The sequence below is a fragment of the Pseudonaja textilis genome, chromosome 3, assembly GCF_049901715.1.
Source record: "Pseudonaja textilis isolate UNSWEBS1 chromosome 3, rPseTex1.2, whole genome shotgun sequence".
NCBI lineage: Eukaryota > Metazoa > Chordata > Lepidosauria > Squamata > Elapidae > Pseudonaja > Pseudonaja textilis.
The window spans coordinates 25089414-25116352 of NC_141992.1; the positions used below are offsets into that span (position 1 = coordinate 25089414).

The 26939-nt window shown below is 38.5% G+C and overlaps 2 protein-coding genes across 4 annotated transcripts in view; one reads left to right on the forward strand and one right to left on the reverse strand.

The window, feature by feature from the left end:
- The window catches only part of MATN4 (matrilin 4), a 48609-nt gene extending 32787 nt beyond the window's left edge, over window positions 1-15822 (reverse strand). The window contains exon 1 of one of the 3 annotated variants that reach the window (XM_026697561.2): window positions 15445-15822. The gene's annotated coding sequence lies outside the window, so the exon portion shown is untranslated. The remainder of the gene's footprint in view (window positions 1-15444) is intronic. The other 2 variants (XM_087929069.1, XM_087929068.1) reach the window with 2 other exon arrangements.
- RBPJL (recombination signal binding protein for immunoglobulin kappa J region like) overlaps window positions 1-26939 on the forward strand; it is a 48205-nt gene that overhangs the window by 472 nt on the left and 20794 nt on the right. Inside the window, exons 2-4 of the mRNA XM_087928755.1 lie at window positions 15217-15270; window positions 15355-15646; window positions 21295-21420. Of these exons, the coding sequence (XP_087784881.1) occupies window positions 15217-15270; window positions 15355-15646; window positions 21295-21420 (472 nt within the window). The remainder of the gene's footprint in view (window positions 1-15216; window positions 15271-15354; window positions 15647-21294; window positions 21421-26939) is intronic.

Genomic DNA, 26939 nt, shown 5'->3' on the forward strand with positions numbered 1-26939 from the left:
GAGAATGCTTTTTAATTTCAGTTAGGAAGGATGGATGGATGGGTTGACTGATTGACTGACTCTGATGCACTCAATTTTATCTCCCCAAATTCTGTGAAGTAGGTTCAATGGAAGGAGAATGTCTGACCCAAAGTCACCCTAGGAGCTCTCTGGTTGAAGGAGTCTTAAACGTGGATCTCCTTTGCACAAGTCCAACACTTTAGGCATCACAGTATATTATAATTCTCTACAATTCTACTTTGAGACTAATAGATTCACATAATTTTTTTTATTTTAGCACATATAATGGCTACAGTCTTAAACAAAGCTTCTGAGGTGAAAAAGTCCTCCATACAGTTATAAATGGAAAGTGGCCCAGATTGCATGTCCAATGACATTAGCCTAAGTAGGAGCAATCCCCACAGATCTCTGCAATAACAGCAAATGAAAAATTATCAATATTAAAACTTCACTAACTTTCTGGGGGTAGGAATAAAATATGCTGAAATTTTTTTGTTTTTGTTGGCTTTTCGTTACTTTTCCACATGATGTGATAAATTGACATGCTGTACTACATTGGCCATACAAATGACCAGTCTAATGGTATATGTATGTTTTTGTTCTGTTATTATTTTTAAAGAAATAAAATGTTTTAAAAAGTGTAATAAACCAAGAGGGCTATAGATCACTGGAGAAAGGATTATATAATAGGAGAACAGGAGGATGACATGTGGTCCACTTTGTTCAGATCAGATTGCAAAGAGTCTGCCTGGAAATATTTGAAACAGTTCTGAGCACATCAGACATGTCAAAAATTCCAGACTCCATTCATGGCAAAAATAGATACAATCAAGGAAAAAATCCTACTTAAAACTTTGGAGACTCCTCACCAGTCAAAGTCAACAGCACTCGGCCATCTCAAGCACTCCAGATATTGTTGAACTGTAAATCCAGGAGCCGTACCTGGCATGGCTAACAGAGAAGGATTGTGGAAATTATATTTAAAGTTATATTATATACAGACTGCTACAGTTGCCCATCACTAAATTAACATGAGGTCTGTCTTGAAATATGGCAACTTTCTTTGTTCCTAAGCATCACAGATAGTGCTCGACTAATGACACAGTGTGAACCACAATTTCCATCATTAAGCAAAGTAGCTGTTAAGTGAGTTGTGACCAATGTTATGACCAGTTAAGTAAATCACTGCAGTTGCTAAGTGAATCAGGCTGTCATTAAGCAAATCCAGCTTCCCCCATTGACTGTGCTTGCCATCTGGAGCAGTCACAAATAGTGATCATGTGACCCCAGGACACTGCAACCATCATAAATACATGCCAGTTGCCAAATGTCCACCATTGTCCACCATTTTGATCATGTGACCATATGAGGATGCTGCAATGGTTGTAAGTGCAAGGGCTGGTCATAACTCACTTTTTTCTGTGCCTCTGTAAGGTCAAATGGTCAATAAATGAAAATCCTCTTTGAGCCGAGGACTACCTGTACTACATTCAATAGCAATGGCAACAGCATTTAGACTTATATACTGTTACTGTTATATACTGTTATATACTGTTATACGTCTCTAAGCAGTTTACATACAGTTTACATAGTCAACTATCCCAACTATCTGGGTCCTCATTTTACCGACCTCAGAAGAAGGCTGAATCAACCTTGTTCATTCAACCAAAAGTCCTGATTTTTCCAGGACTGCTGAGCATTCAGTGTGAGACACCATGTTGTCAAAGCAAGAAAATCACCAAACAAGTTTGCACCTGTAGGAGGCCTGGTAACTATTTTATCTCTTAGCCTCTCTATGTGTCATCCTGGAGAAAGAATGGCTCTCAGAAAAATGTCCTACTGGGCTGGTAATCATTTTTCCATTAGTCTTTGAATAGGTCCCCATTACCAGCCAACAAGCCAATCTAGAATAATTGAAACATGAATCTGTCTTTGTCCTCAACACAGTAACAAATCGTTTCCCCCATGAAACCCCTGGTTCAATTCCTGACCGAGCTCCTCACAGTCATAGTTGGTGATGAGAGAGAGAGAGAGAGAGAGAAAGAGCCATGAACAACAAGGTCTTTATAAAGCAGGGAGATCATTTTACCTTTTATGTATTACAGAGCAAGAGCGGATGTCTCCAGATTTTGAACCAGTCTGTCTAAAGAAGTGCCAAATCTATTCCCATGGGGAAAGTTTAAAAACAGTGCACTATACCACTAAGATATTTAAACTAAAACTATGCTAAAATGGATGCAAATTCTTTAGATACAAAGGGGGATTTCAGAAGAGCTTGAATGTTCGCTCAAAGATTCCAGCGTTTTTTGTTATTTCAGCTCTCTGCTATTCTACTGTAATTGTAAGGTGTTTTTTTTTTAATTCTATATTTAAAAATATCATATTTTTCTGGACAATCCTAAGTATATCAGTCAAATGTCTATCCTAGCTGCTGAGCTGTGTTATAATATGTTGGTCACACATTTCTAATCTCTAGATTAGAGATCTTAATTTGCACAGAACAGAGTGAGGATGCTTGGAATAAAATCGGGCTGCAATTTTACACATGGTGGTGGAATGGCCAAAATATGTTAGAATTTATCCGGATTGCCCTTAACTACTAGCAAAGAACAGCTTATGTGCAATGGCTATGACTAAGACTTGTAATCTAGTATACTGTATACTAGATTACAATAAATTGAGAGAGCATCTGGTCATGTTCATAGCATGTAGAAGATTGAGACTTGGAATCTAAGAGAAGTAAATGGTGAAGAGCAGAACAAAAATTAAAGATTGAAAAATAGACATGGCGTGAGTCAGCAAAATTAAGAATATAACAGACTTTAATAAAAGTGAACTAATCCTATGAAGTGAAATTGTATATTTGTGTGCATCAAAACGTAGATTTAATTATGAGCAAAAGGTCTTATAAACTGTATGCCAGAAGATATGAATTTGTGTCATCCAGGTGCATATAAAAGTATACATTGATAAATTGATGACAGTTGCCATGTCATACTCTAATGAATGGTGATTATGTAAAAAAAAAGAGAGAGTGGGGGAATTGCATGATATTCTGATCAAGGGTAAAACATTATTTTGCTGGGTGACATGAATGGATGGGCAGATGGAATTAAGATGAAAGAATAAAGAGAAAGTAATTCAGCCACTCAGAGACCCTAGAACCATGTTAGCGAACCTACGGCATGCATGCTGGATGTGGCACGCAGAGCCATCTCTCCGGGCATGCCAGCCATCAACCATTGCTCTTCCAGATTTCAGAGCGCACATGCACACCGGCCACCTGGTCTTCGTGCACATGGGAGTGCTGGAAACTGGAAGAGCAGTTCCCTGGTGCACATGCATGGGTCGGGAAGCTGAGCTTCCAGTTTCTGGCACATGCATGCATGCCGGCCAGCTGGTCTTCTGGTTGCTGGCATGCATGTATGCATGAAGACCAACTCGCCAGCATGCATACATGTGCAGGAAACCAAAATCTCAGCTTCCTGGCACACACATGCACACTGAGGAGCTGCTCTTCTGGTTTCCAGTGCTCCCATGTATGCGCTAGAGAGCTGTTCTTCTGGTTTCCGGTGCTCTCATTTCAGCACTTGGTGCCGAAAAGGTTCACCAACACTACCCAAGAATGAATTAGAATGGAAATCTTAGAAAATTATTTATTATAAATTCATAGTTTAACCATAAATCCATCAATATGCATATATGTCAAAAGAATTAATATAAAACTGAAAGCATGATTGATTTGACAGTTTATAGTAAACTCTGGAAGAACCAGTGAAGTATATTTGGTCCTGAATGTGAGACAGATCATATTTGTGTGTGTGTTAGGTTAACAATCAACCTTAGAGGAAAAAAATGATATGGAAGAAAAGGAATCAATAGAAATAAATGAGAATAAAAATAGATCAACTGCATGAGGAGAAAGTACAAGTCCTAACTGGAAAAGAATTAGAGAAGAGATTAATCTTCCAGCTGAATCAAAACCCAAATACAAATATACAAATGGTGTCAGATTGTAAAATGGACAGGCAGCGGACAGATATTTTCTGTCCTCAGATGCTTTTACACAATCTAATTTGATGGCCCGAAAAGGAGGAAAGATACTAAAATCTTACACAGTCAAAAACTAATAAGATTTCAGCAATATTTCAGCAAAACAAAATTTATTTTAGTTTTCGCCTCTATTGTCTATTCTAGAGCCCTTGGAAACTGCACTGAAGATCCTCATAGCCTTTCCTTTGCAGATTTCAGTAAAGAACTTGGTTCATCCAGAACTTTTTGTGCGTATGGGGGGGAGAGAATAGTTTCCTCTCAAGTTTAATTTTTTTAGTCAATAATTGTATATGATGATTTAGGAAGGTTTCCAAAATGTTTTCTGCTTTCTGTGATATACTGCAAGGAATTTCTGTCTGAATCTCTGTTTTGTCTATGTTTACAAAGCTAACATCATTACAACCACAGCTATGTAACATCTGTTTACACAGCCAACTATGTTCTGAACTGACCATCAACCTAAAATAAACCTCATTAGGGGTTTGAAGAAGTATCTTTCATTTGCCATGCCAGCTTTAGGGCATTTAGCAAGAGATGGCAACTTTAAAAAGAACACTATTTTTAAAATCAGGTTAATATTAACTTCTCATAAGGTCTACTTATCCCTGCTATTATTATATTGATATAATGTCATTGCATTATTTGATTATTATTTTTCAACTGTTGAAATCAGGAAAAAAGTGGGCTGTATAACATAACATATGCTATCATAACATATTATAGGTGTTAGCATTATATAGGTACAATCATGAACATGGTAGGGGATAGTGCAAGTTACAATCTGATAAACCAGAAGTTTGTCAGCATATTTAACAGTGGAAAAGGGAGTGACTTAGAGTGCAAGACATACGGACCAGATTACCACACTAAGTCACCATGTGGTTTCCTTGATTTTGGTCTAACATGCAATGTTGACAGGCAAATGTATTTTATTCAGTAAACCATAGTGAGATAATGTATGAATCCTATCACCCAGTTCAGTGAAAATAGAAAATCAATGCAAATCAAGACTCTATGGTTATAAATGAGACTGCTTATTAACCTTCTTCTGAAAGCCATATAAAATTTGAGAGATCCCTGAATGAAGTTCTATTCTCTATAATTATATGGATGCATATAAGTTCTCTTGCAACAGTAGAAAAGTGATTAGCCATGCCTGCCATGTTCTTTTGTTGTTGTTTTTAGTTTCCCAACCTAGCCTGCAGTCTTGATATGGTACTATCCATTCAGTTAAGCATCTAAGACAGTGTTTCTCAATCCTTGGCAACTTGAAGACATGTGGACTTTCAGCTCCCAGAATTCCTCAGTCAGCCTTCAAGTTGCTAAGGATAAGAACCACTGATCTAGGCCAGAGGTCTCCAAACTTGGCAACTTTAAGATTTGTGGTCTTCAACTCCCAGGATTCTCCAGCCAGCATAGCTGGTTGACTGAGGATAGCTGGCTGAGCTGGCATTAGCATACTTGGCTGAGGAATTCTGGGAGTTGAAGTCCACAAGTCTTAAAGTTGCCAAGTTGGGACCCCTGATCTAGACAAGACAAGATCAGCCAGACATTGTCACTGCTGAGACAGAATGCTGCTTATTGAAATAAATACTTGGCTTCCACACCAGTATTATTAAAAGCAAAACCAGTCCCTATTGTTGTGCTCCTGTTTTATTAACAGAGCTATACTGGTTTTATTGCATTAAACTTTTTGAACATCTACATCTTCAGTACCAATTCTTTCCTTTATTATTTTAATGAAACTAATATCTATAATAATATTTATTTTGTCTATCCAATCTGATTTTCAAATGCTTCAGACAAATCTCCAAACCTATACCATCTGATGTGTTCAACTCTTCAGATAATACTCCCAGAATGAATTAAGCAAGGATCATGACAGTAAGAAAGATAGGGAGCATAATCTAATACATCTGGAAGGTGCCTTTGCAGGAAAGTTGCTTTACACTAACATCTGAATCTTTAAATAAATTCAGAAGGTAAAGATGCATCATGTACTGGATTTCTGCCAATACATAGTAGAATCGACTCTTTCTGCCTTGGTTTGTAAGAATGTTTTCTGAACTTGTCCTCTCAGAATAGCTCCACATCATCTGTTGGATGAAAACTTGGATAAGAAAGAGGACCGTGTCCTCCATAATACAATACAACAAGGTAGCATCTAATCACAGCTCAGGGATTGTTCAGAAACTGCTGGTGCCAGACTTCTTGTATCATATATTTTATGAATCCTAGTTCAGGGTTTTATTATTATATTTCATTTACTAAAAAAAATTCTGGCCCCTTCTTCAGGGAGTCAAGGACAGCATGTGTATTTCTCCTCTCATTTCACCCCATTTTACTGCATTTTCTGAGGTTTTAACCTAAGGTCTCCTAAGTCAGGGATGTTGTCATGTTGTCGTCATGTCACATATCATGACTTTTTTCTCCTTTGCTAAAATGGGGGTGGGCATGGCCAGCACATGACACATCCGGCCCATGAGTTGCAAGTTTGACACCCCCGTCCTACGTCACCCAATACTGACTTCTAGATATGCTCAAATGAATTTGCCATTATCTCCAGCTGGCGGACGTGTAGGAAATGTAATTTAACAAATCTTGAGAGTATTAGCTTGGAGAGGATTATCCAAAAGATCATCATTTAGCTTTATTATTCAGTTCATTGGCACCCCAATTTTTCATCATCAGATTTAAAGGGAAAGATAGTGCTGCTTTTTAATAAAGGTATGTGTCATGGTTCGATGAATACAAATACATTTTTAATGGTTACCTTTCTCATTACATTTCTGGGATAGCACTGGAACTCTCCACATCACTATTTTGATTTTCTCTGATAGTATGATTTTCCATGAGTGCAAATAACATAGAAGATCGGGAATCAAAAGGATATTGCTGTAAGCTAGTAGGAATGTATACACCTTGTCCAATTTCCTTTGCAATCTGAGAGGAGTATGTAATTCACAGAGTTGAATTTGGTGCCCTTTAGTTTTTAATCAAAGTTTGCAAGGCTTCTGAAAAAGGAATTAATCTTGATAGTGAAAAGTTGGATTCTGCTTTTCTTTTGCATGCCCCGCTCCATTTTTGGGTCTCCTGGGCCTCAGGGTAACTTCCTGGGGGGACATTTTTGCTCCCAGGAAGCTTCCCTGAGGCCCAGGAAGGCAGAAAATTGAGTGTGTGTGTGGGGGTGCACAACACCTTTTTGCCTCCTGGGCTTCAGGGAAGCCTCCTGGGTGAAGCAATAAGATAGTGAGATGGATCAGCTGATCGGAACAGCTGATCATCTGGAGGGGGAAAAATACCTTAAGGAGTGACTGGGCGGGTGGGGGATGCAGTCAGCGATGTAGGGCATGCGCATGATGTCGTGCATGCGCAATAACGACTGATTGGGTGGGGACGGGAGAGAGGGTAGGGCCAGCCAGGGGCATGATTTGCAAGTTCTCTGAACTGCACAGAATCATAACAACCGGTTCTATAGAATTGGTCCAAACCAATAGAATCCTACACCTGGGGAAAATGCAGTCAGCAATGTTGAGCATGAGCATGATGTCGTGCATGCATGATAAGGACTGGGTGTGGAGGGGAAGGGCCGGTGGAGAGGAGCACGATTTGCCAGTTCTCTGAACTGTGCAGAATTGGTCCGAACTGGTAGAATCCCATCCCTGCTTTAGTTATTATAGGTGGCACAAAAAGAGCATTGATTCCAGTGGTGACCCCGCTATCTTGTTAAAGAATTTTTTAAAATGTCAATTCATGGGAGGAAATTAAAATGGCAAGCAGTGAAGAAGGAAATGAGAGTTTCTTGGCCTGGGAGAGTTAACAATGTAGCCATCAAATGAGTGAGATTTTAGGCCGATGGCATAGAATTATGAGTCAATAGCCTGGAAAAAACAATGATTGGGAAGTTGATATTGTAAAAAATGGACCTTCAGGTTAGAAGTCTAACTAAAGCAAATGGGTCTTCCATTTGCCATCATCCCAACACTGGCCTTGAGCAAACCTGATGGGAGTTGTAATCCGAAGGTACTAATTTGTGCAGCCTGGGAATCTAGAATTCTCAGAATTTTAGAAGTTGAAGTCCACACATCCTAAAATTGACAAGGTTAGGAAACACTGGGTTAAAGATATGAGACTAAAAACTGGGGAAATTCTAGTCCTGCCTTAGAAACAAGCTGCATGACTTTGAACCGATTATTTTCTCTCGGGCATACACTTGTAAAACATCTTGCCAAAAAACTTACAGGGAACTTTGCCATGAATATCCATGAATAATAAATGAGAGAAAAAGAGAATTGGAAGGGATGTTTGAGGTCTTCTAGTCCAACCCCTGCTCAACCAGGAAACCCTATACCATTTCAGAAAAAAATCTCCTTAGTTCTAGGTCAGTTTTCTGCTTGATTACTTTTCATCCATTGCTTCTTGTCCTGTCTTCAGGTGCTTTGGAGAAGAGGTTGACCCCCTCCTCTTTGTGGCAACCTCTGAAATATCAGAACACCGCTATAATTTCACCCCTGGTCCTTCTTTTCATTAAACTAGACATATTCAATCCCAGCAACTGTATTTTATGTGTTTTAGCCTCCAGTCCCCTAATCATCTTTGTTGCTCTTGTTTGGACTCTTTCTATGGTCTCAACACCTTGTTTATATTGTGGTGACCAAAACTGGTTGCAGTATTCTAACTGTAGTCTTACCATTAATATTTCACATGATGTTGATTTTATCCCTCAGTGAAGTCTAAGACTGTGTTTGGTTATGTTTTTGGCAGCTGCAGCACACTGCTGGTTCATATTTAAGTGGTTGTCCACTAGGACTCCAAGATCCCTCTCACAGTTACTATTATTGAGCCAGGTACCACCTATTGTATAGCTGTTGCATTTGGGTTTTCTTGTATAAATATAGAACTTTACTTTTCTCACCATTGAATTTCATTTTTTTAGATAGCACCCACTGTTCAAGTCTGTCAAGTTCCTTCTATATCTTGAGCCTATTTTCTTGAGTGTTGATTATTCATTAATAGTTCAAAATTATCTGGAGCTCAGCAGGCAGATTGGATAATCCCAGTCTTACATTATATGTGCTAGCTACCTACTTGTTCCTAAACTTATCAAAAGTTAACTTGTGAAGTTAACTTTATCATTTTTAGAACATAACTCTTCGTTTTTGTCTCAGAAATAATTTAATGGGGTTTATTTCCCTGATAAATAAGATTGAATCCTTAATTAGTTTAGACTGCACAGCCAAAGACCCAATCTCTCTGTTATGCACATACACAAGACTTCAGGTTGACTTTAAGTCAACCTGCATTCCTGCATTCTGTTGCTGAGATATAGTTAGCAATGCTACTTACCCAAATGATTGTGCAACCTGATACAAAAATATTTTTCTTCTTGCATTCACACTTCATTGGACAAATTCTGATCAGCAGACTGATCAATATGTTTATTATTATTATTATTATTATTATTATTATTATTATTATTACCATCATCATCATCCTGGGACATCACACTTATCTTCTTGATGCCATTGTTGAGTTTGTTGTTGAATTTCAGCAGTGATATTAGTTAAATCAATGTTTATATCTTGCTGGTTCCATAAACAGGCATTCTTTACAGGAAACTTCTGAAGAACAGTGGGATCTAAATTACTTTGTCAAATACTGTGGATATTAATGTTATGTTTAGAAAAGACAATCTAAAGCCATCTCATTACTAATCCAGGGGCTAAAATACTCACTTGGTTTACTATTATTATATGTTAATGTAAAACTGAAGTCTCAAAGGTGCTTTTTCAAGAAGCAACTGAACTTTCTGGTTTTTCTTTGAAGACTGAAGAAGATGAAGCTTCTTGGATGAGAAGTGAAATGTCTTCAAAGAAAAAACAGAAAGTCCAGTTGCTTCCTGAAAAAGCACCTTTGGGATAACCATGACCTGGATGGCTGAGAATCTTCATAGGCTTAAAACTGAAGTGTTCTGCACATTGTGGAATATCCTTATACTACGCAGAAAGTGCTAGTGGTATGCTGAAGTATTGCAACCATTAACATTTTGACCTCATACATAGTGGTGGGATTCAAATAATTTAACAGTTCTCTGCCCTATTGACTAACTGAGTAGGCATGACTGGGTGGTCATGTGACTGGGTGGGTGTGGCCAACTCGATGCCACTTATGTTAAGAGGCGCTTTGCTTCACCTGGCCTCTCATGACCATGGAGATGCTGCAACAGTTGTAAGTGTGAAAAACAGTCATAAGTCGCTTTTTTCAGTGCCATTGTAACTTTGAATGGTCACTAAATAAACTGTTGTAAGTCAAGGATTGCCCATATAAAAAGTTTCTTTGCTTGCAAAAAGCTGCCCTAAATACCAATCATTAAATTAGAAATGGGGGAATACACACTAAAGATCAATGATAGCCTAAACCATCTGTCTTAATACCATCATGGAAACCTAAACCATTCTGTCTGAATACCTTCCTTTTCATCAGCAATACCTGCAAACCAGAGTTACAAATCAGACAGGGTGCCAGAGCACCTTGAGGAATTAAAATAGTTAAAATGTAATGATAACTATCAGCAGTCAACTCTTGCTCATAAAGTGAAACCCTTTAGCAGAGAGCTCGTTTAACTTAAACAGTTCTCCCAAATAGGTACAAACTGGCTGAATCCCACCACTACTTATACAGCATCACTTCATCCACATTTAGTTAGGAGTATGTCCCAATGTCTATATTCACGTGATATAATTTAATAGATTAATTAAAGAACTAAAGGTTGCATCATGCAACATGTTAAGCTTGGTTAACTGAATTTTCTGAACCCAAGCATTGTATTCATTGGAATATTATCCACGAGTTCCTTCAGGAAGAAAAATAGTATAAAAATAAAATTAAAAATTAAAAAAATACATTCTTATTGACATTTAGGCAGAGTACCAAATAATGGAGCCTATATCCAAGAGAAATATGCATAAGATTGCATTATCCTTCCTAAATTGGAACACTCGTTTGCAAATTGAACACTTTTACAGAAATGTCAGATGTAATTTAAATGTATCTGCTAACTTTTCACTTCTGTTTTTGCTTCACGTTTTAAAGCTGAACAGACTTTCCCCTTTCCTTTAAAAAAAAAACCAGATTATATGTACTGCTAGGATATTTAACACAGAGAAACATATTGTGTTTTTACCAACCAAGGATTAATTTATATGGAATTCTTTTTTAAAAAAAAAATAAGTCACTAAAAATCAAATGAACAAAGAAAAAAGATCTAACCACTCTCCTAACGAACAACATCTGATGAAATGCTTTGAAAAAGAGAGAAAAACATCCTTTTGAAACAGAGAACATTTTCAAGCACAGTCTTTCCAAAAGGCTGAGGAAAAAGCTTACTAGTTTAGGTAGATAGTATTATTTTACTAAGTAAATAAATAAGACATACCAAATTCTGCTACCACATACCAGACAGGAATTCATATTTGAAATGGGGCCAATTTCATATTTGAAGTAAATCCCATTGACTATATTGGGCTACTCTCTTAGGGACAAATGCCAAAGCAAAGTTCTGCAGTTTGCTTCAAAAAAATAACTTCTGTATCCTCACAAGTTTTAGCTATCACAGCTTTTACAAGACTATATACAGATCTGGCGATCCCTGCAGAGGATGCAGGCTTAAATTTGAAAGGTAATTTATTTTGCTACCATTCCGTTTCAGGGGAAAAGTCACAATAACTCAAGGGGTTTGGAGCCAGGGTTCTTTTAAATAGCTTCTTGGAAAAAATGGAACATTCTACAGAATATTTTTCTCTCCACTCCCATTTTTCTTCTAATAAGTTTCACTCAATCACAGAAAATTCTTTTTTTCCCCCTTTCATTCAAGACTGCCTGCAAAGTCCCTACACTTTTCTGGCAAGATTTTTCAAGAAGAGAGAGAAAATGACTGGCTCAAGGTCACAGACCTAAGTTGGGGTGGGCCAAGGGGGAGACTAGAAGTCACAGTGTCCTATTTTTTTAGCCAGGTGCCTTAATCATTACACCAAATTGGCTTTCTCTGCAACTTAGCTGCAGCTTTACGATATAAACTAATTTAGCTGGTTTCAGGTTTGACTTAGCCTAACTTAGCCGGGGATTCTCACCTAAAACACACAGTCTTTTTTCCTTTGAAGATATGCAGCTTTGCATTGGGGGAAATGTGTATTCTACCTCACCTTGTTAAAATATTTCACTCTTGGTACAATTTTAAAACAAATGTTTTTAATACTACCTAATGCATAAAGCACAGAAACCAAGGATCATCTAAAAGGGACATGATTTACAACTTAGCATGCTGATACCTGTTGCAAGTTTATGATTACTGTGTAAACATGTTTACACAAAATTGGGGTGATATTTTAAGTATCAGGTATAAGCAACACAACATTTCAATGGAAATTGAACCATTAATTGATGGTTAACATTCTCAAGATATAGCTTCCCTAATAAGTTAATGTATTAGAATTATTGGAATTAGCCAAATCTTTGGCTAAGCAAGTGTCTTTTCAGAGCTTATTCAGTTCCTTTGCCATGTCTTGCACAAGGGTTATAGACATTACGTAGGAAATATAATATGTTCATTAATTTTGTTTTATCTCCCAGGGCTATGTGGAAGAACAAAACTCATTTGATTCAGTTAAGGAACTATAACTATAACAAACTCTAACCTGATACTTATAGTTCCTTAAGTGATTCTGCATGCATAAAAACTTAGAGAACATGCCGAAAGCCATTGGTTATTTATGCAAACATTACTGCATGCACCAGCAATTATGGTATGCATTTTGAAAGTATACATTCAATAAATGTAAAGAATAAACCTTGAAACGCCTGTTTAGACCTTGTCATGCTTAAGAGCACTGCAGTGAAGCATCTTAACTGAAGTAAAAGAAACAAGTACAGCCACAAAGAGACAGATGTAAAAAGCATTTCACATTCCAGAGCAGCACTGAATGAGCAAATCCAGTCTCCAATATTAAAAACAGCAGATAATGTGTCACAATGGTTGCATCTCTATAAATTCAAGTTTATTACAGGTGTAATAGGAAATGTTCTGATTTCATAACAATAAGTCTTATGATATTCCCAACATCCTTTGTTCCTGCCACAAATGGATTTAGGGTGTTAAGAAAAATGTAGAAACTATTTTTTAAGTTTGCATGAAATTCTGTATCAGTAATATATGGATGGTAGGAACTCAAAAATTACAAAAGGTGAGAAAGGAGAAAAAATATCTGAAATTATCATTCATCTTTTCTCCATCTAGAAAAAATCCAGTTCATTAAATTATTGTTGTTCTGAATTAATGATTAAGAAAGAAAGGGGGGAAAATTCAATTGTTTGTCTTAAATTCATACACTTGATTTCTTTCTTCTCTGGTGGCAACTCATCTTTACAACTTTTAAGATAGCTTGATGAGTAGCAAGTGAATGGTGGAAGAGGACTGATTAGATCCAGATTCCAATTCTTAATAAGCCACAAAGCTCACAATGTGGCCAATCACTATCTCTTAAGATAAAACTGGTTGGAAACCATAGAATTTCAATAGTATGGATCATAGGCTATGAACTACTTAATAAATGGGTAGGTCTGTGCTAAGCAATGAGAAAAAGTGTTCTGTTTTGGAAAGTCTGTGAGGGCCAAGGATATGGTCTTTTTCATGCAGTATATACAATATGATGGCTTTTTCCCCATTTAGGACAAAGTTTATATCAGTCTTTCCCAGGGTAATACCTACAAGTGGGTTTGTCTATTATATCCAATATCCCTAATCAGCAAGATAAGCAGGAATAAAGAACAGCATATTCCAATATATCTAGAGTACCATATTGGGAAAGATATGCTTCTATAATGTATGGGTGTGGGTGTCTATATCCATTTTACTTAGGTCATTTGTCAATAGTATATTTGTCAATAATATATTTGACTGTTGTTTGGACATATTGTGAAAGCAATAAATATAAGAGAATCACTGTAGGTGCTGAATCTGAACCAAGCATCTGCATTTGAGAATTAACTATCTAATATCTCAGGGCATGCATGTTGCATTCTTGCTACCTCTGGCCAGTGATATGCTTCAGCCCCTTGCTGGCTTTGACCTACAGATGTGCCTCAGATGAAATCTGCAACAAGTTCGCTGCAATTCTACCCGAGTCTCCCTTGATGTCATTGGAGATTCTTCTTGCCTTGATTACCTGGCTTCATACTTTCCAGCTTCAATCCCCATCATTGCCACACAGGGCTGGGGAAGCCTCCTGTTTGAAACGCTGAAGAATCAACACTCGGCCAGACAAGAGACGGAGCAATAATCTGGTTTAGAATATCTTCCCTCCTCACAAATGAGCTGCCTAATTTGCCCCCCTAGGCTGAAACTTTGGGCTGACAAACCTCAGGGAACGGCTGGTGGGAACAAGACTGTTCCCTATGGGATCTTAAGGCCTTTAACTGGGAGGATAGTAGAGATGTTAAAAGGACAGGGAATAATAAATCAAGTGAGCAAAAAAAAAGAGCTCACTTTTTTTTACAAAAATATTTATTTCTTTTGTAAAAATATAAATGATTGGTCATACATACTTCATTATGCTCTACAGTGGAAAAGAAAGATTTTATATATGCTCCCTAGTCAGAATCAAGCCGATAGTCCATGGAGATTCTCAGTCATCCATTTCATGGTTGACCCACAGGTGATTTTTCAGGAGGCAACTGGACTTTCTTGCATTTTCTTTGAAGACCTTTCCCTTCTCATCCGAAAAGCTTCTTCAGCTCTGACTGGATGGTGGAGAATGGAAGGATAAATTAGGATAAGGGTAAGGATAAACCATCCAGTCAGAGCTGAAGAAGTCTTCAAAGAAAAAAACCAAGAGAATCCAGTTGCCTCCTGAAAAAGCACCTGTGGGACAATGAAAACGATGCAAAAATTGCCTCCACACATTTAACCAAGTACCACAAAAAGAAATGGTACAACTGCTTAACAAACTGTCAGTGGAAATGTAAGAAACTAATAGGTTCAAAGCTGCTTCTTGGCCTTGGCTACTTGGAGAACCCTTAGTCCCTGTGTTTCTTTTCAAATCTTCTGCAATCTTTTCCCAAAGGGCTTTCCTTAAAAGTTAAATGCTGCAAATGTCTTATTCTCTACAGGCCTGGTGGCGGTACCTGACGGCAAGCGAGCCTCAGAAGTCAGATTTTGGGGTGGTTTGTGACTGGGGGGGAGCCCAATTCTCACACTCAAGTGTGACTAGATCTTTGCAGCCCCATGCGACTTGTGCCCCTTCTTAGCTTTTCCAGGCTCTCTCAAAGCCTCGGCCAAGAAAATCATCCTTGGGCGTTGCACTTTGCACATAGCCAAGAGGTTCCTCCGGGACTCACCTTTGGAGATGATGGAGATCAACCGCGATCCTGCCGGCGCAAACTTGCCCCGGGGGCCGACCTCAGCTTCGTGCTTTCGTCTTGCAGGTGTCCGACTGTCCCCGGAACCCCTCACTCACCTGGGCCGTCAGGAAGGCGCGGCGGGAGAACCCGCGAGAACAGCGGAGGTTGGGAGGACGACTTCCCCGCCGCCTTGGTCCAGGTAAAGCGGGCGGGAGGAGCGGAGCGATCGCGTTGCAGCCGCCGCTCGGACTGAAAGGAGCCCGAGAGGAGAGCGCTGTCTTTAACCGAGACGCTGCTGGAAAGGAGAGGCGGGGAGGGTGCGGGGGAGGAAGGCTGACCCCTTCCTCTGCGGGGCTAAAGAGCGGAGCTGTCTCTGCGGGGAGCGGGGCTGCTCTGCTTCGGCCCCACCCAGCCACCTACCTCCGCGGGCAGGATGGGTGGCGCCGCGCGCGGGGTCTCCCCCCCCCCGCCATGCATCAGTCCCCTCTGCCCCGAAGATCTCCTTGGCCCCTGCCTCCGGAGGGGTGCTGGTGGTCGGCTTAACTAGGCGCCTTTGAGACAAGGTCAAGGATAGGAAGTCCTAATAGTAGTATCTCTAGCAATGTCTGTGCGTTCTTGCACAATCGCTAATATCTGGAAGATAAGTGAAGTCTAACTTCAATGCACATGAAAATCCGGTACATCGTCTCCTGAACGGACTAATGCGGAGTAAGTCTCCTCTCCGCTTCTTCTATGCACATCAAGTCTCCTTAGTTTTACAGCAAGCCAAACACAGGAATACCATAGTAGAGCAACCCCAAAGGTGCTTTTTTTTCAGAAGGCAACGGACTTTGCTTTTCCTTGAAGACATTTCACTTCTCATCCAAGAGGCTTCCTCAGTTCTGTCAGAACTGAAAGAGAAAGGAAAAGTCTTCAAGGAAAAACAAAGTCCAGTTGCTTTTTGAAGAAGCACCTTTGGGGACAACCATGACCTGGATGAATGAGAATCTTCACAGGCATATAGTAGTGCAACCATTCATAGATTTTGCTTAAGAGACAGTTCTAAAGAAAAACTTTACACCAGTATTTTTATTTTAAAGTGCAAGAGCAATACATTTGTTAAAATGTGGGCAATATGATTTAGTCGGTGTTGCAGGTGATGCAATGAGGCAGTTGGAGGAAATGTAAAGCCCTGTTTTCCAAGACTTCTGTAACTGGGCTAATTGTGAGTGTCACATCGTAGTCTGATTAAAAGACAGTCAGAGATAAGTAAACTCTTATCAAAATTGGGAATTATGCAATATTTACAGACCCCCTCACATCCTGGACATAAACTGTTTCAACTTCTTTCCTCAAAACAGCGCTATGGAGCACTGCACACCACAACAACTAGACACAAGGACAGTTTTTCTCCAAATCCATCACTCTGCTAAACAAATAATTCCCTCAGCACTGTCCAACTATTTACAAAGTCTGCATTACTATTACTATTAATCTTCTCATCACTCCTTATCACCCATTCCCTCCCACTTGTGATTGTATGACTGTAACTTTGTTGTTTCTATCCTTACAATTTATATTGACTTTCCCAATATGATTTGATTGCTTATTGTACCCTATGACTATTATTAAGTGTTGTAACTTATGATTGACTTTTGACAAATGTATCTTTTCTTTTATGTACACTGAGAGCATTTGCACCAAGACAAATTCCTTGTGTGTCCAATCACACTTGACCAATAAAGAATTCTATTCTATATGAATTGCATTCAGTATACTGCTTTTAATTACCTTGTCACAATAAAAATGTTTAAAAATGTTAATGTAAAAATCCAGATCCCTGGTAGCATCAGTGCTAGAGAAATTAGATCTCTGACTCATATTTCCATGGCTGCCAGGGATATTTTTTTTTCTCTTTCTGGCACAAGAAAAAAAATTCACCAACTCTTAATGCTTGCAAACCATATCCTTTCCATCATTCTCAGCCTGAGTTTAGCATTTCTACCTAACCAGTGAAGATGGAATCCTAGTCAACCTTCATGATGCTGATGGAGACATTAGTCATGTTCGGGTATATAGAAGGAAGCTACAAAGAAAAAGGTTGAGAACTAATTTCTCTGGCCACATAAAGTTGGACCAGAAACAGTTTTCGCTACCTCAAATTTGTTTAAATCTAAGGAAAACCTTTCTGACATAAGATGTATACACCAATGGACCAATCTACCTATGAAGTACCATCCTTTCTGAAGGTTTTTAAAAAAGAGGCTTAGATACTGCCTCTCATAGATGATTTAATTGGTTTTCCATCAGATTGTAGAAAGGACCAGATCATTCCTGTGATCCCTTCCAACTCCACAATTCTGTGATTCTGCCAGGGTTCCAAGTAATAACTCCATAGAAAGCAAAACTCTGAGGCAGGACAAAGAACAATTTCAAAGAACAATTTTATTGGATGTATCATATTGGCACAAACTGATGAAAACTGATTCTGAAAGTTCCCATGGTTTTCACCTAATTAAAAATTGAAAGTTCCCCCTTTCCCCAAACAATCAGTCACATTGTCCAGTCGAGGTGCTGGCCTGTTGCTTGTTGCACTCCTCCTCTCCTCAGTCACCTGTTGGAATGTCCTTGGTTCCCACAGGAAACTATTTTGTTTTGACTACAAACCCCCATCTAACTATGTCCCCATTCCCTATCCCTCTTCACATTGTGGCAACCCTGAAGCGTCCAAAATGGCCCCAGTCAGGTTTGCTTCTGAGTTGACAGATTCATTCAAGTGATTATTTTCAAGTGAACTTTAATATCTTTAGGAAGATGTGTAATGGAATGTTTAGCAGACCCAGAAAACACAGGAGGAAGCAGGAGCATACCAGAAAAGATTCCTTAGTCCAGGGGAGAGAGGAAGAAGATTAAGAGTAACTCCATCTTTATTTTGCGAGTTATAAGCTGACATACAGACTTGACAGGATTTCAAGATTCCCTTACCTTATCCACTTACATTAGAAAGCTAATTTGATCTAGTCTTCCCTGGACTAGAAGCAGGGAAACCTCAGATGTAGTTTTGCTTGTGGCAAAACTTTGCTCTCTCAGCCCTAGGAAGAAAGGCAGGCCTAGCCATGATTCGCCCTTGCATAAAAGTGTAATGATTGAAACTGACTAGGTGTTGAACAGCTTGTCTCTTGGGAGGGAGTGAAAGGCCAGAGGGCTGAAATAAACAAATATAGGAAAAGTAGCACATAACCAATAACCAATAAATTGAATTGTAAGCTGTCCAGAGTCATCGACTGAGATGGCCAGCTATAAAGTTAAATCAATTAAAAAATATCTAAATCATAGTGACATCCCTAATTGTTTTCAGGATGCTGAAACAAGTAAGAGTGGTTGAGCCACATTCTGAAAACAATGCTGCATCTAGAAGTTGCAGTTCTAGACATCATTTCATAATTGCACAATTATGCCCTATTTTCTTTTACTATACTACTGCTAAAATTGTGGTACTGCGATCATGCCTTCTTTCCCAGATAAAATTGTGGAACTCTGGTCTCCTCTGCAGTGCCTGGTTGGAAGCCTGGAGAGAAATTGGTATCAACAATAGAGGTGGAAGACAGGAAAGGCATGAAAGAACTCAGGAAACATCATGAGCCACGGTGGTTCAGTGGTTAGAATGCAATACTGCAGGCTACTTCTGCTGCCTGCTGGCTGCCTGCAATTTGGCAGTTCAACTCTCACTAGGCTCAAGGTTGACTCATCCTTCCATCCTTTTGAGTTGGGTAAAATGAGGACCCAATTTGTTGGGGAAAATATGCTGACTCTGTAAATCGCTCAGAGAGGACTGTAAAGCACTGTAAAGCAGTATATAAGCCTAAGTGCTAGTTCTAGTGCTATTGCTATGTTGGTGGAGATGGCAAATGCTGGTAGAAAAAATGGCTGAAATAGGTGTATGGGGAGTGATTGCAGCAGTTTACGATCTGATAAATGCATGACATATGACCATGCCCACTGCCCTAAATATTGTGCAAATGCTAAGGCTTCTTCTACAGTATAAGAATACACTTTTTATAAGAATATTATTTTATGAGAATATACTTTTTGTATTGTCAAAAGTGACTCCTAAAGATTATCTTCTCCTAGTCTACATGATTCAACTCTCCACTATGATGGGCTTTTACACTAACTATTATTAAGGTTCAGTTGTGCTATCTCTAAAGTTCCTAACAATCCAGATTCATTGGTGTGATACTTTGGGTTGTTTTAAATTTTTAGTTATTGAACTAACAATAAACAGGACAAACCATGCATAGAAACATGAAGAGGCTGAGACTCAAATTTGCAAAATACACGATTCCTAAACGTATAAGCAAGCATCTTGGAACACATTATCCTTGTATCTCATCTTGAAGGCACTTGAGTTGTCTGTGCAGCATCTCTGATCACATTCCATTGCTTTCTGTCCTGATATGTTTAATTGCATAAAATGTTCTTGGCACACAAGAATTGCTCACTCTTTAATTTGTCTTGGTTTTCTGTGTTCATGCTTGTGCAGAAGCAAGTGGTATTGAAGACTGGTCATCTGGAAATATCAATGATAAAACATGTTCATCAAGTTTTGAGTTGGTATAATTGAACATTTATTTACATCTAAATTTTTATGCATACTAACAAATGTCTAGAGAGAAATAGTTTTTCTCCTTTATTATTAGAAACATTAATAGCGATAGTACAGAATAAAGAGAGAAGAATGAGAGGGTTTATTCAAACGCATTAGAAGCATAACCAATAAAGCTATTATTTGCTTCCCAACAGATGTTAGATAGTTGAAGTTCTCAATTACTATTTTGTGCCTCTCTGAAAGATCTGCAATTTGATCTTGAAAAGCATACTGCACTTTTTTCTTGGTTGGGCAGGTGATAATAGATACTAATAATGAAATTACTTGTATTTGTTCATCTACTTACATTAATGCAGATGCCTGTTGCTTTATCCTCAAATTGATTCAGTTGAGTTTCTGAGTAAGTGTGCATAATTTTAAGTATATAATGTAATACTTCCTCCCTAGAAGGAACTCTAGAAAAATTGTCTAGAATGTATAAAGGTACTTCAAATTTATGTTGCAAATATGGACATCATAAAGGGACATGTTATAGTGTCTGTGAGCTTATAAAAAAGCCAGACATTTTAGGATTCAAATACATACAGTGATACAAAGAAGTTTAAACCATGAAAAAATATGTTTATATATGATTAGTGCTGCAAGACTTCAGATAGTCCTCAACTTATAACCACAATTGGGACCAGAATTTCCATTGCTCAATGACTGGTTCTAAGTTGGGAGTCCCTGTGGATTTTACTCCACTAGTCGTTGCCAACTATAGGGAGTGGGGTGCTCAACTTTGTTTCAAGGCCATTGAGCCAGAACTATCTGAAGACATTTCCAGGGTCATATGGCTAGCATGACATCAGGGAGCGCTGTTACCTTCCCACCAAAGTGGAACCTATTTATCTATTTGCATTTGCATGCTTTCAAACTGCTAGATTGGCAGGACCTAAGGCAAAGATTGGGAGCTCATCCCATCACATGGCACTCAGGTCTTGAACCTGGGCTGCTGTCTTCCCAGCCAACAAGCCCACCATCTTAGCCACTGAGTCACCGCACTGCTCCTTGGTCTAAGTTGAGGACTACCTATATTATGTGCCCCAAGATGGAAAGACTCTGAAATACCCATATCAACAGATTAGTTCGTAAAGATTACTTGTTTGATTAAAAAAAGATTATAACTACATTTACTTTTATTTCTTTTTCACTTTCTTAGTACTTTTCTCTATTCTTCCTAAATACAAAATATGTACTGTTGATTATCTTCCATAAAGGTCCAATCCAGAGCAAATTGACCCTCTCCAAGATGCTGTGCATAGATATCTTCAGCTCCCCTCTGATCAGACAGTGCTGATACTACATGCAAAAGTTGCTCAGAAATCATATGGGAATGAAAAAAGGTAGGAAACAATTTGAACTTCCTTGTTTAAATGAGATTTCACTGGAAATTTCTGCAGTAATTTAGATAGCATATGTGTACTTATTTGCACAGGAGTGCACACTATGTGAAGCGCACTGTGGATCTCTTGATAGTCTATATTGATTTCTATAAATGTCTAGTTTACCCACCTACCTCTGGAAGATGCTAAAATTCAGTTTCCAAAAGCTTCACAAATAATGATAGATGCTGAGAGTCATTGCTTTACAATTTGGGAGCAGGGACAATTCTAACTGGAACATACTTGGACTATATCTTAGTACATAGATGAGAACCTTATTCATAATTTGGGTTTTTCAATATTTTAATAGTGCAGAGAAGAGCAAGAAAGATGAGGTTAAAACATATAAAGAACGGTTGCTGGATCTGGGTATGTCTAGTTTGATGAAAAGAAGGACTAGGGGTGACATGATAGCAGTGTTCCAATATCTCAGGGGCTGCCCCAAAGAAGAGGGAGTCAAGCTATTCTCCAAAGCACCTGAGGGCAGGACAAGAAGCAATGGGTGGAAACTAATCAAGGAGAGAAGCAACTTAGAACTAAGGAGAAATTTCCTGACAGTTAGAACAATTAATCACTGGAACAATTTGCCTCCTGAGGTAAATGCTCCGACACTGGAAGCTTTAAAAAAGATGTTGGATAATCATTTGTCTGAAGTGGTGTAGGGTTTCCTGCCTAAGCAGAGGGTTGGACTAGAAGATCTCCAAGGTCCCTTCCAACTCTGTTATTCTATTCTACTCTAATATAGGATATTCCAATTAGAATAGATTCTCAATATTGATTCAGTTTAGCTTATTATTTCAGTCAGTTATTTTTACTGCACTGTGTTGACCAAAGTCCATAACATGCATTCTCAGTTTAAAGTTTAATAGCAATGCTTAATTTTGTAAAACGTATGTTCTATAATTCATAAACAATGATATATCAGAAACCTGTAATCTTCACTACAGTTTAGACCTATTTTTTTACTTACCAGTATTTGTATTTTACTTTTTTTTCTTTTATCTCTCTCTGTTTATATTAGTTTTCCAAAACATTTAATAAAAACAGTTTGCCTATTCTGATTTATAGTTTAGTATGCCCTTTCTCATTCACCAACTAATTTCCTGGAAACCTACAAGGGAACAAGGGAAAAAATGAATTCCACCATTAGCTGAGATGCAATAACAGTAATACTGTATTTTCCTGTTTGACATTTATTGGTTATGTAATGCTGATCCAATCCAGAATCCCCCATACTTTGGCCCTGAAATCTCATTGATAGTTATCACTGCTTCTGTTCATGTATGAGAATTTGGCACTTCCTTTTTTAGAGTGGTACTTTCTGATTTTTTATAAAAGCAATAACAAAAGACCCATGCTTCCCATTCAACTGAGGAAAAGAAAAAGCTTCCAGACAGAGGCAATTGTGCCATGGCAAGACAAAGATGATTTTTATTTCACCCCTGGTGAAATTAGGGCTGTGCATTGACAGCCAGGTAGAAAGCTTGAAGTTGTACACTCACGTGGACATTCTCCTCATCTAGTTGGCAGATGTCCCATCACTAGAAAATGGAAATCTTTCTCAAGGGTTCTGCATCATCATAGATGCTTCTGGATTGCTTCCTGATTTTCTAATGGAAACAAAACATTTTGCAACTGCTACTCATTCCTAAATGATTCGTTAGGGAGCTGCTGGTGGCTGTTCCAAACTGGCAAGATGCCTGTTCTCACTCTTGCAAATACTTCTTTAATGATGTGAATGAATTGTCCACAGGCTCTAGATCACTCTAATGTCCTAGTGGGAAGTTTGTCAATTATCTACATCTAAACTGTAATTTCCCTTGCTTTGGGAGACAGTTTGGGTCAGAGGTGACTGTGGCCTGAATACACTGACGGTGACTTTTTTCCTCATATAGCAGCATGAAATATGGCTTCCAAAGCTGACATCGACCTTGTAAAGTAAAGCTTGAAATAGTATGGAATAGTGTGAAATAGTATGGGCTCTAAAATACTCTATAATTAATAACCTCAAGGATACTATTGATGTACAGAAATATGAAACTACTCGTTATGGTTTTTTCATTATCATTAATTATCATTATTATTGTTACTGATGTTTTATGCAATACCAATGTGGTATGAATCTCAGCTATTCCTGTGAGTTTGAAAACTCAAATACTGCTCAAGAAAGCATGTTTTCAAATCTTTCGATCTGTGGTATGTGCTGGTTTAAGGTTTTGCCTGGGAATGTAATCTCTGTTCTTGATCTGTTGAGGAGTCCATATTCCAGGCCAGAAAAAAAAAAAAATCACAGGAATAAGACTTATTTCCACTTAGATATAAAATGAAAGTTTTACCCCTGTATAAATATTACCATCTTCCATAGAACAGGGCTAATGAGTTGATAGTCATGTCTCCGTTATACAGATGTCTGACACTGGAAACATAAAAAAGGAAAGCAAATTCCTGTTTTATACAACAGAAAGTAATTGTGCTTAAAGAAACACAAGAATTTATGGACATAATTTATGATCAAAGAAGGAACAAAATTTATGGGTCTGAATTATTTTTTTAGTGTCACTGGTTTTAATTACAAATGTAATTGCAATCTATGCAAACCAAACGCTTTTAAAACATTTGCATTTATTCATTTTGTATTGTTTCTATGTCTCTACAGATGTCCAGGGTATATGTAGAGTTAATCTGACAGCTTGTCTGACATAGGCTTAGGGTTAGACATGGCTTTGAACAAGTCTATATTGAGTTATATAGTTTAATAGGTAACTTAGGACCAGTCATTGACAGGGTTTGTATATGGCACCATTTATTTTTGAGTTAGTGCTTTGTGAATTCAGCCAGTCTCTCAACCTAGTCCTCTTCCCACCCCAGCAGATATAGCATGATTGCACTAGAAGGCTATTCTCCAAAGCACCTAAAGACAGCACAAAAAGCAATGAATGGAAACTAATCAAGGAGAGAAGCAACCTAGGAGAAACCTCCTACAGGAGAAATTTCCTGACAGTTAGAACTATTAATAAATGGAATAACCTTCAGAAGCTTCAACGCTGGAGGTTTTTAGGAAGAGATTGGATAACCATTTTTCTGAAATGGTATAGGGCAAGGGTGTCAAACTCGATTTCATTGAGGGCCACATCAGGATTGTGTTTGACCTTGTAGGACCAGGGTGGGTGTGGCTAACTTATCGTCATTCATGTCGGGGGCGCCTGTGGCTCCTGGGCTCTGTTTTCGGCTGCAATGGCTTCCTGCAACCCTCTGCAAGTGAAAACTGAGTTCAGGAGGACTGCACAGGCCCTCCCTAGCTACATTTTCATTGGCAGAGGCACCACAGGCCAATCCTTTGCTGTTTCTAGGGCAGCCCCATGGACCAGATCTAAGTATCCCATGGGCCGGATCCAGCCCCCAGGCCTTGAGTTTGACACTCCTGGTATTGGGTTTTCTGCCTGAGCCATAGATTAAACTATAAGACCTCCAAGATCCCTTCCAACTCTGCTATTCTGTTAAAGTCATGAAGGAAATTTAGAACCAAAAATGAAAAAGAAATCTAGACATATTTCACTCTAATTTACAACATTTCTGAGGGAGATTATTACTACTGAATACACATTGAACTAGCCAGCTACATATTAACCTGGTGTTTTGAGTGAACCCAGCTCTATTTTTAGTTCACTACTTTCTGTGTTGTGCAAATCCCCAAAATTAGTTTGAGTAAAACATGTTACTGCTAAACATAGGTACCCATGTCATAAATCCAGCTGTACAGTTACAATACTTTAGTCTTTGGAAAATGAACTATTTGAGGTAGTCACAAAAGTTAAGAATACAAAAATTAAGCATAATCCATATGAATCTAGTCTCAAGGATATATAATTTTGTTACATAAATAATGAGAGATCCTTTATTTGTTTTAATCCATAAAGTGAAAAGCACTAATAGTATGAGTAAATCTCTTTTCCAAACCAATTAAAAACATCAATTGAAGCTTAATAAGGTGCCTTCTTTCAACAGACTGAACTTTCCAATTCTTACTAAATATTTTTTCAGACCCTTAGGATACCACTGACAATGTATCCTTCAAAGTGACCTTCATTATGTGTCTGAATGATCAAACATCTAGCAACTCCAAATCTCGACCAACAAATGCTCTGTCCTACACATTGGTAAAAAAAAAAATCAGTACACCAAATATAAACTAGGCGGATATGACCTCGTTGATGATCCTCACTCTGTCAAGGAACTTGGAGTACTCATATCTAATGACCTAAGCACCAGAGCTCACTGTAACAGCATTGCCAAAAAGGCATTAAAAGTTGTAAATCTAATCTTATGAAGCTTAGAAAGCTTCTCTGGAAATATTGAACTGCTAACTAGAGCATACAAAACTTTTGCCCAATCAATACTCGAATACAGCTCATCAGTCTGGAATCCGCACTGCATATCAGACATAATACAATTCAGTGGTGGAATTCAATTTGTTTTACTACTGGTTCGGTGGGCGTGGCTTGTGGTCATGTGACAGGGTGGGTGTGTCTTAGTGGTCATGTGACTGGGTGGGCGTGCTTGGGGATCATGTGACTGGGTGGGCATGGCTTGGTGGTTATGTAACTGGGTGGGCATGGCCAACTCAATGTCACTCACATCAAGGGGTGCCTCACCTGGCCCCTCCCCTCCCAGCCATTCCTTGTCACCCAGCCTCAACTTATCTATAGCTCTGTAAAAATGTTGTTCACCTTTTTTGACTTTATTATCTGCATACTATTGATGTACTTTCATGGACCACTGAAAGGAGGAAATGGCTCACATGCTTTACTCAAGAGTGTGATAGGCAACAAGCTTTTAAGGGGCTGCCACAAAGAAAGGGGGACAATGTATTTTCCAAAGAAGCAGAATGCAAACAAGAAGCAATGGATGGAAACTGAGCAGAGAGAAGCAACCTAAAACTAAGGAGAAACTTCTTGACAGTGAGAACAATTAACCAGTGGTGCTCAATAACTGGAAGTTTTGAAGAAAAGACTGGACAGCCAATTCTCTGAAATGGTATAGGGTTCACCCCAAGGTCCCTTCTAAGTATTATTCTGACACCTTTCCCAGGATTTCTACTCAGAGTTTGGCATCCTCAGTTTTCTTGCCTGAGCTGGGGGTTGGACTAGAAGACCTCCAAGGTCCCTTTCAACTCTTGTTAAACACATGTGTATTTTATGTTCTGGACTATTGACATTGAATGCATGTAAACCCTGAAAAATATGTGGTAGCCCTGGGCAAAAGAAAGGCAGAAAAATCACTCTAGGTGTAGAGACAGTGTAAAATATTAACACATGATAAATAATGGAACAATTAAAAATAATAGCAGTTTTATCTCTCTCTCTCTCTTCCTATTTTTCTTTCTTTCTCTACCTTCCCCCCTCTCTCTCTCTCTCTCACACACACACACACAGAGCACTTAACAGACAAGCATTCTGGAAGCAGCTCCTTTAAATTTCTCC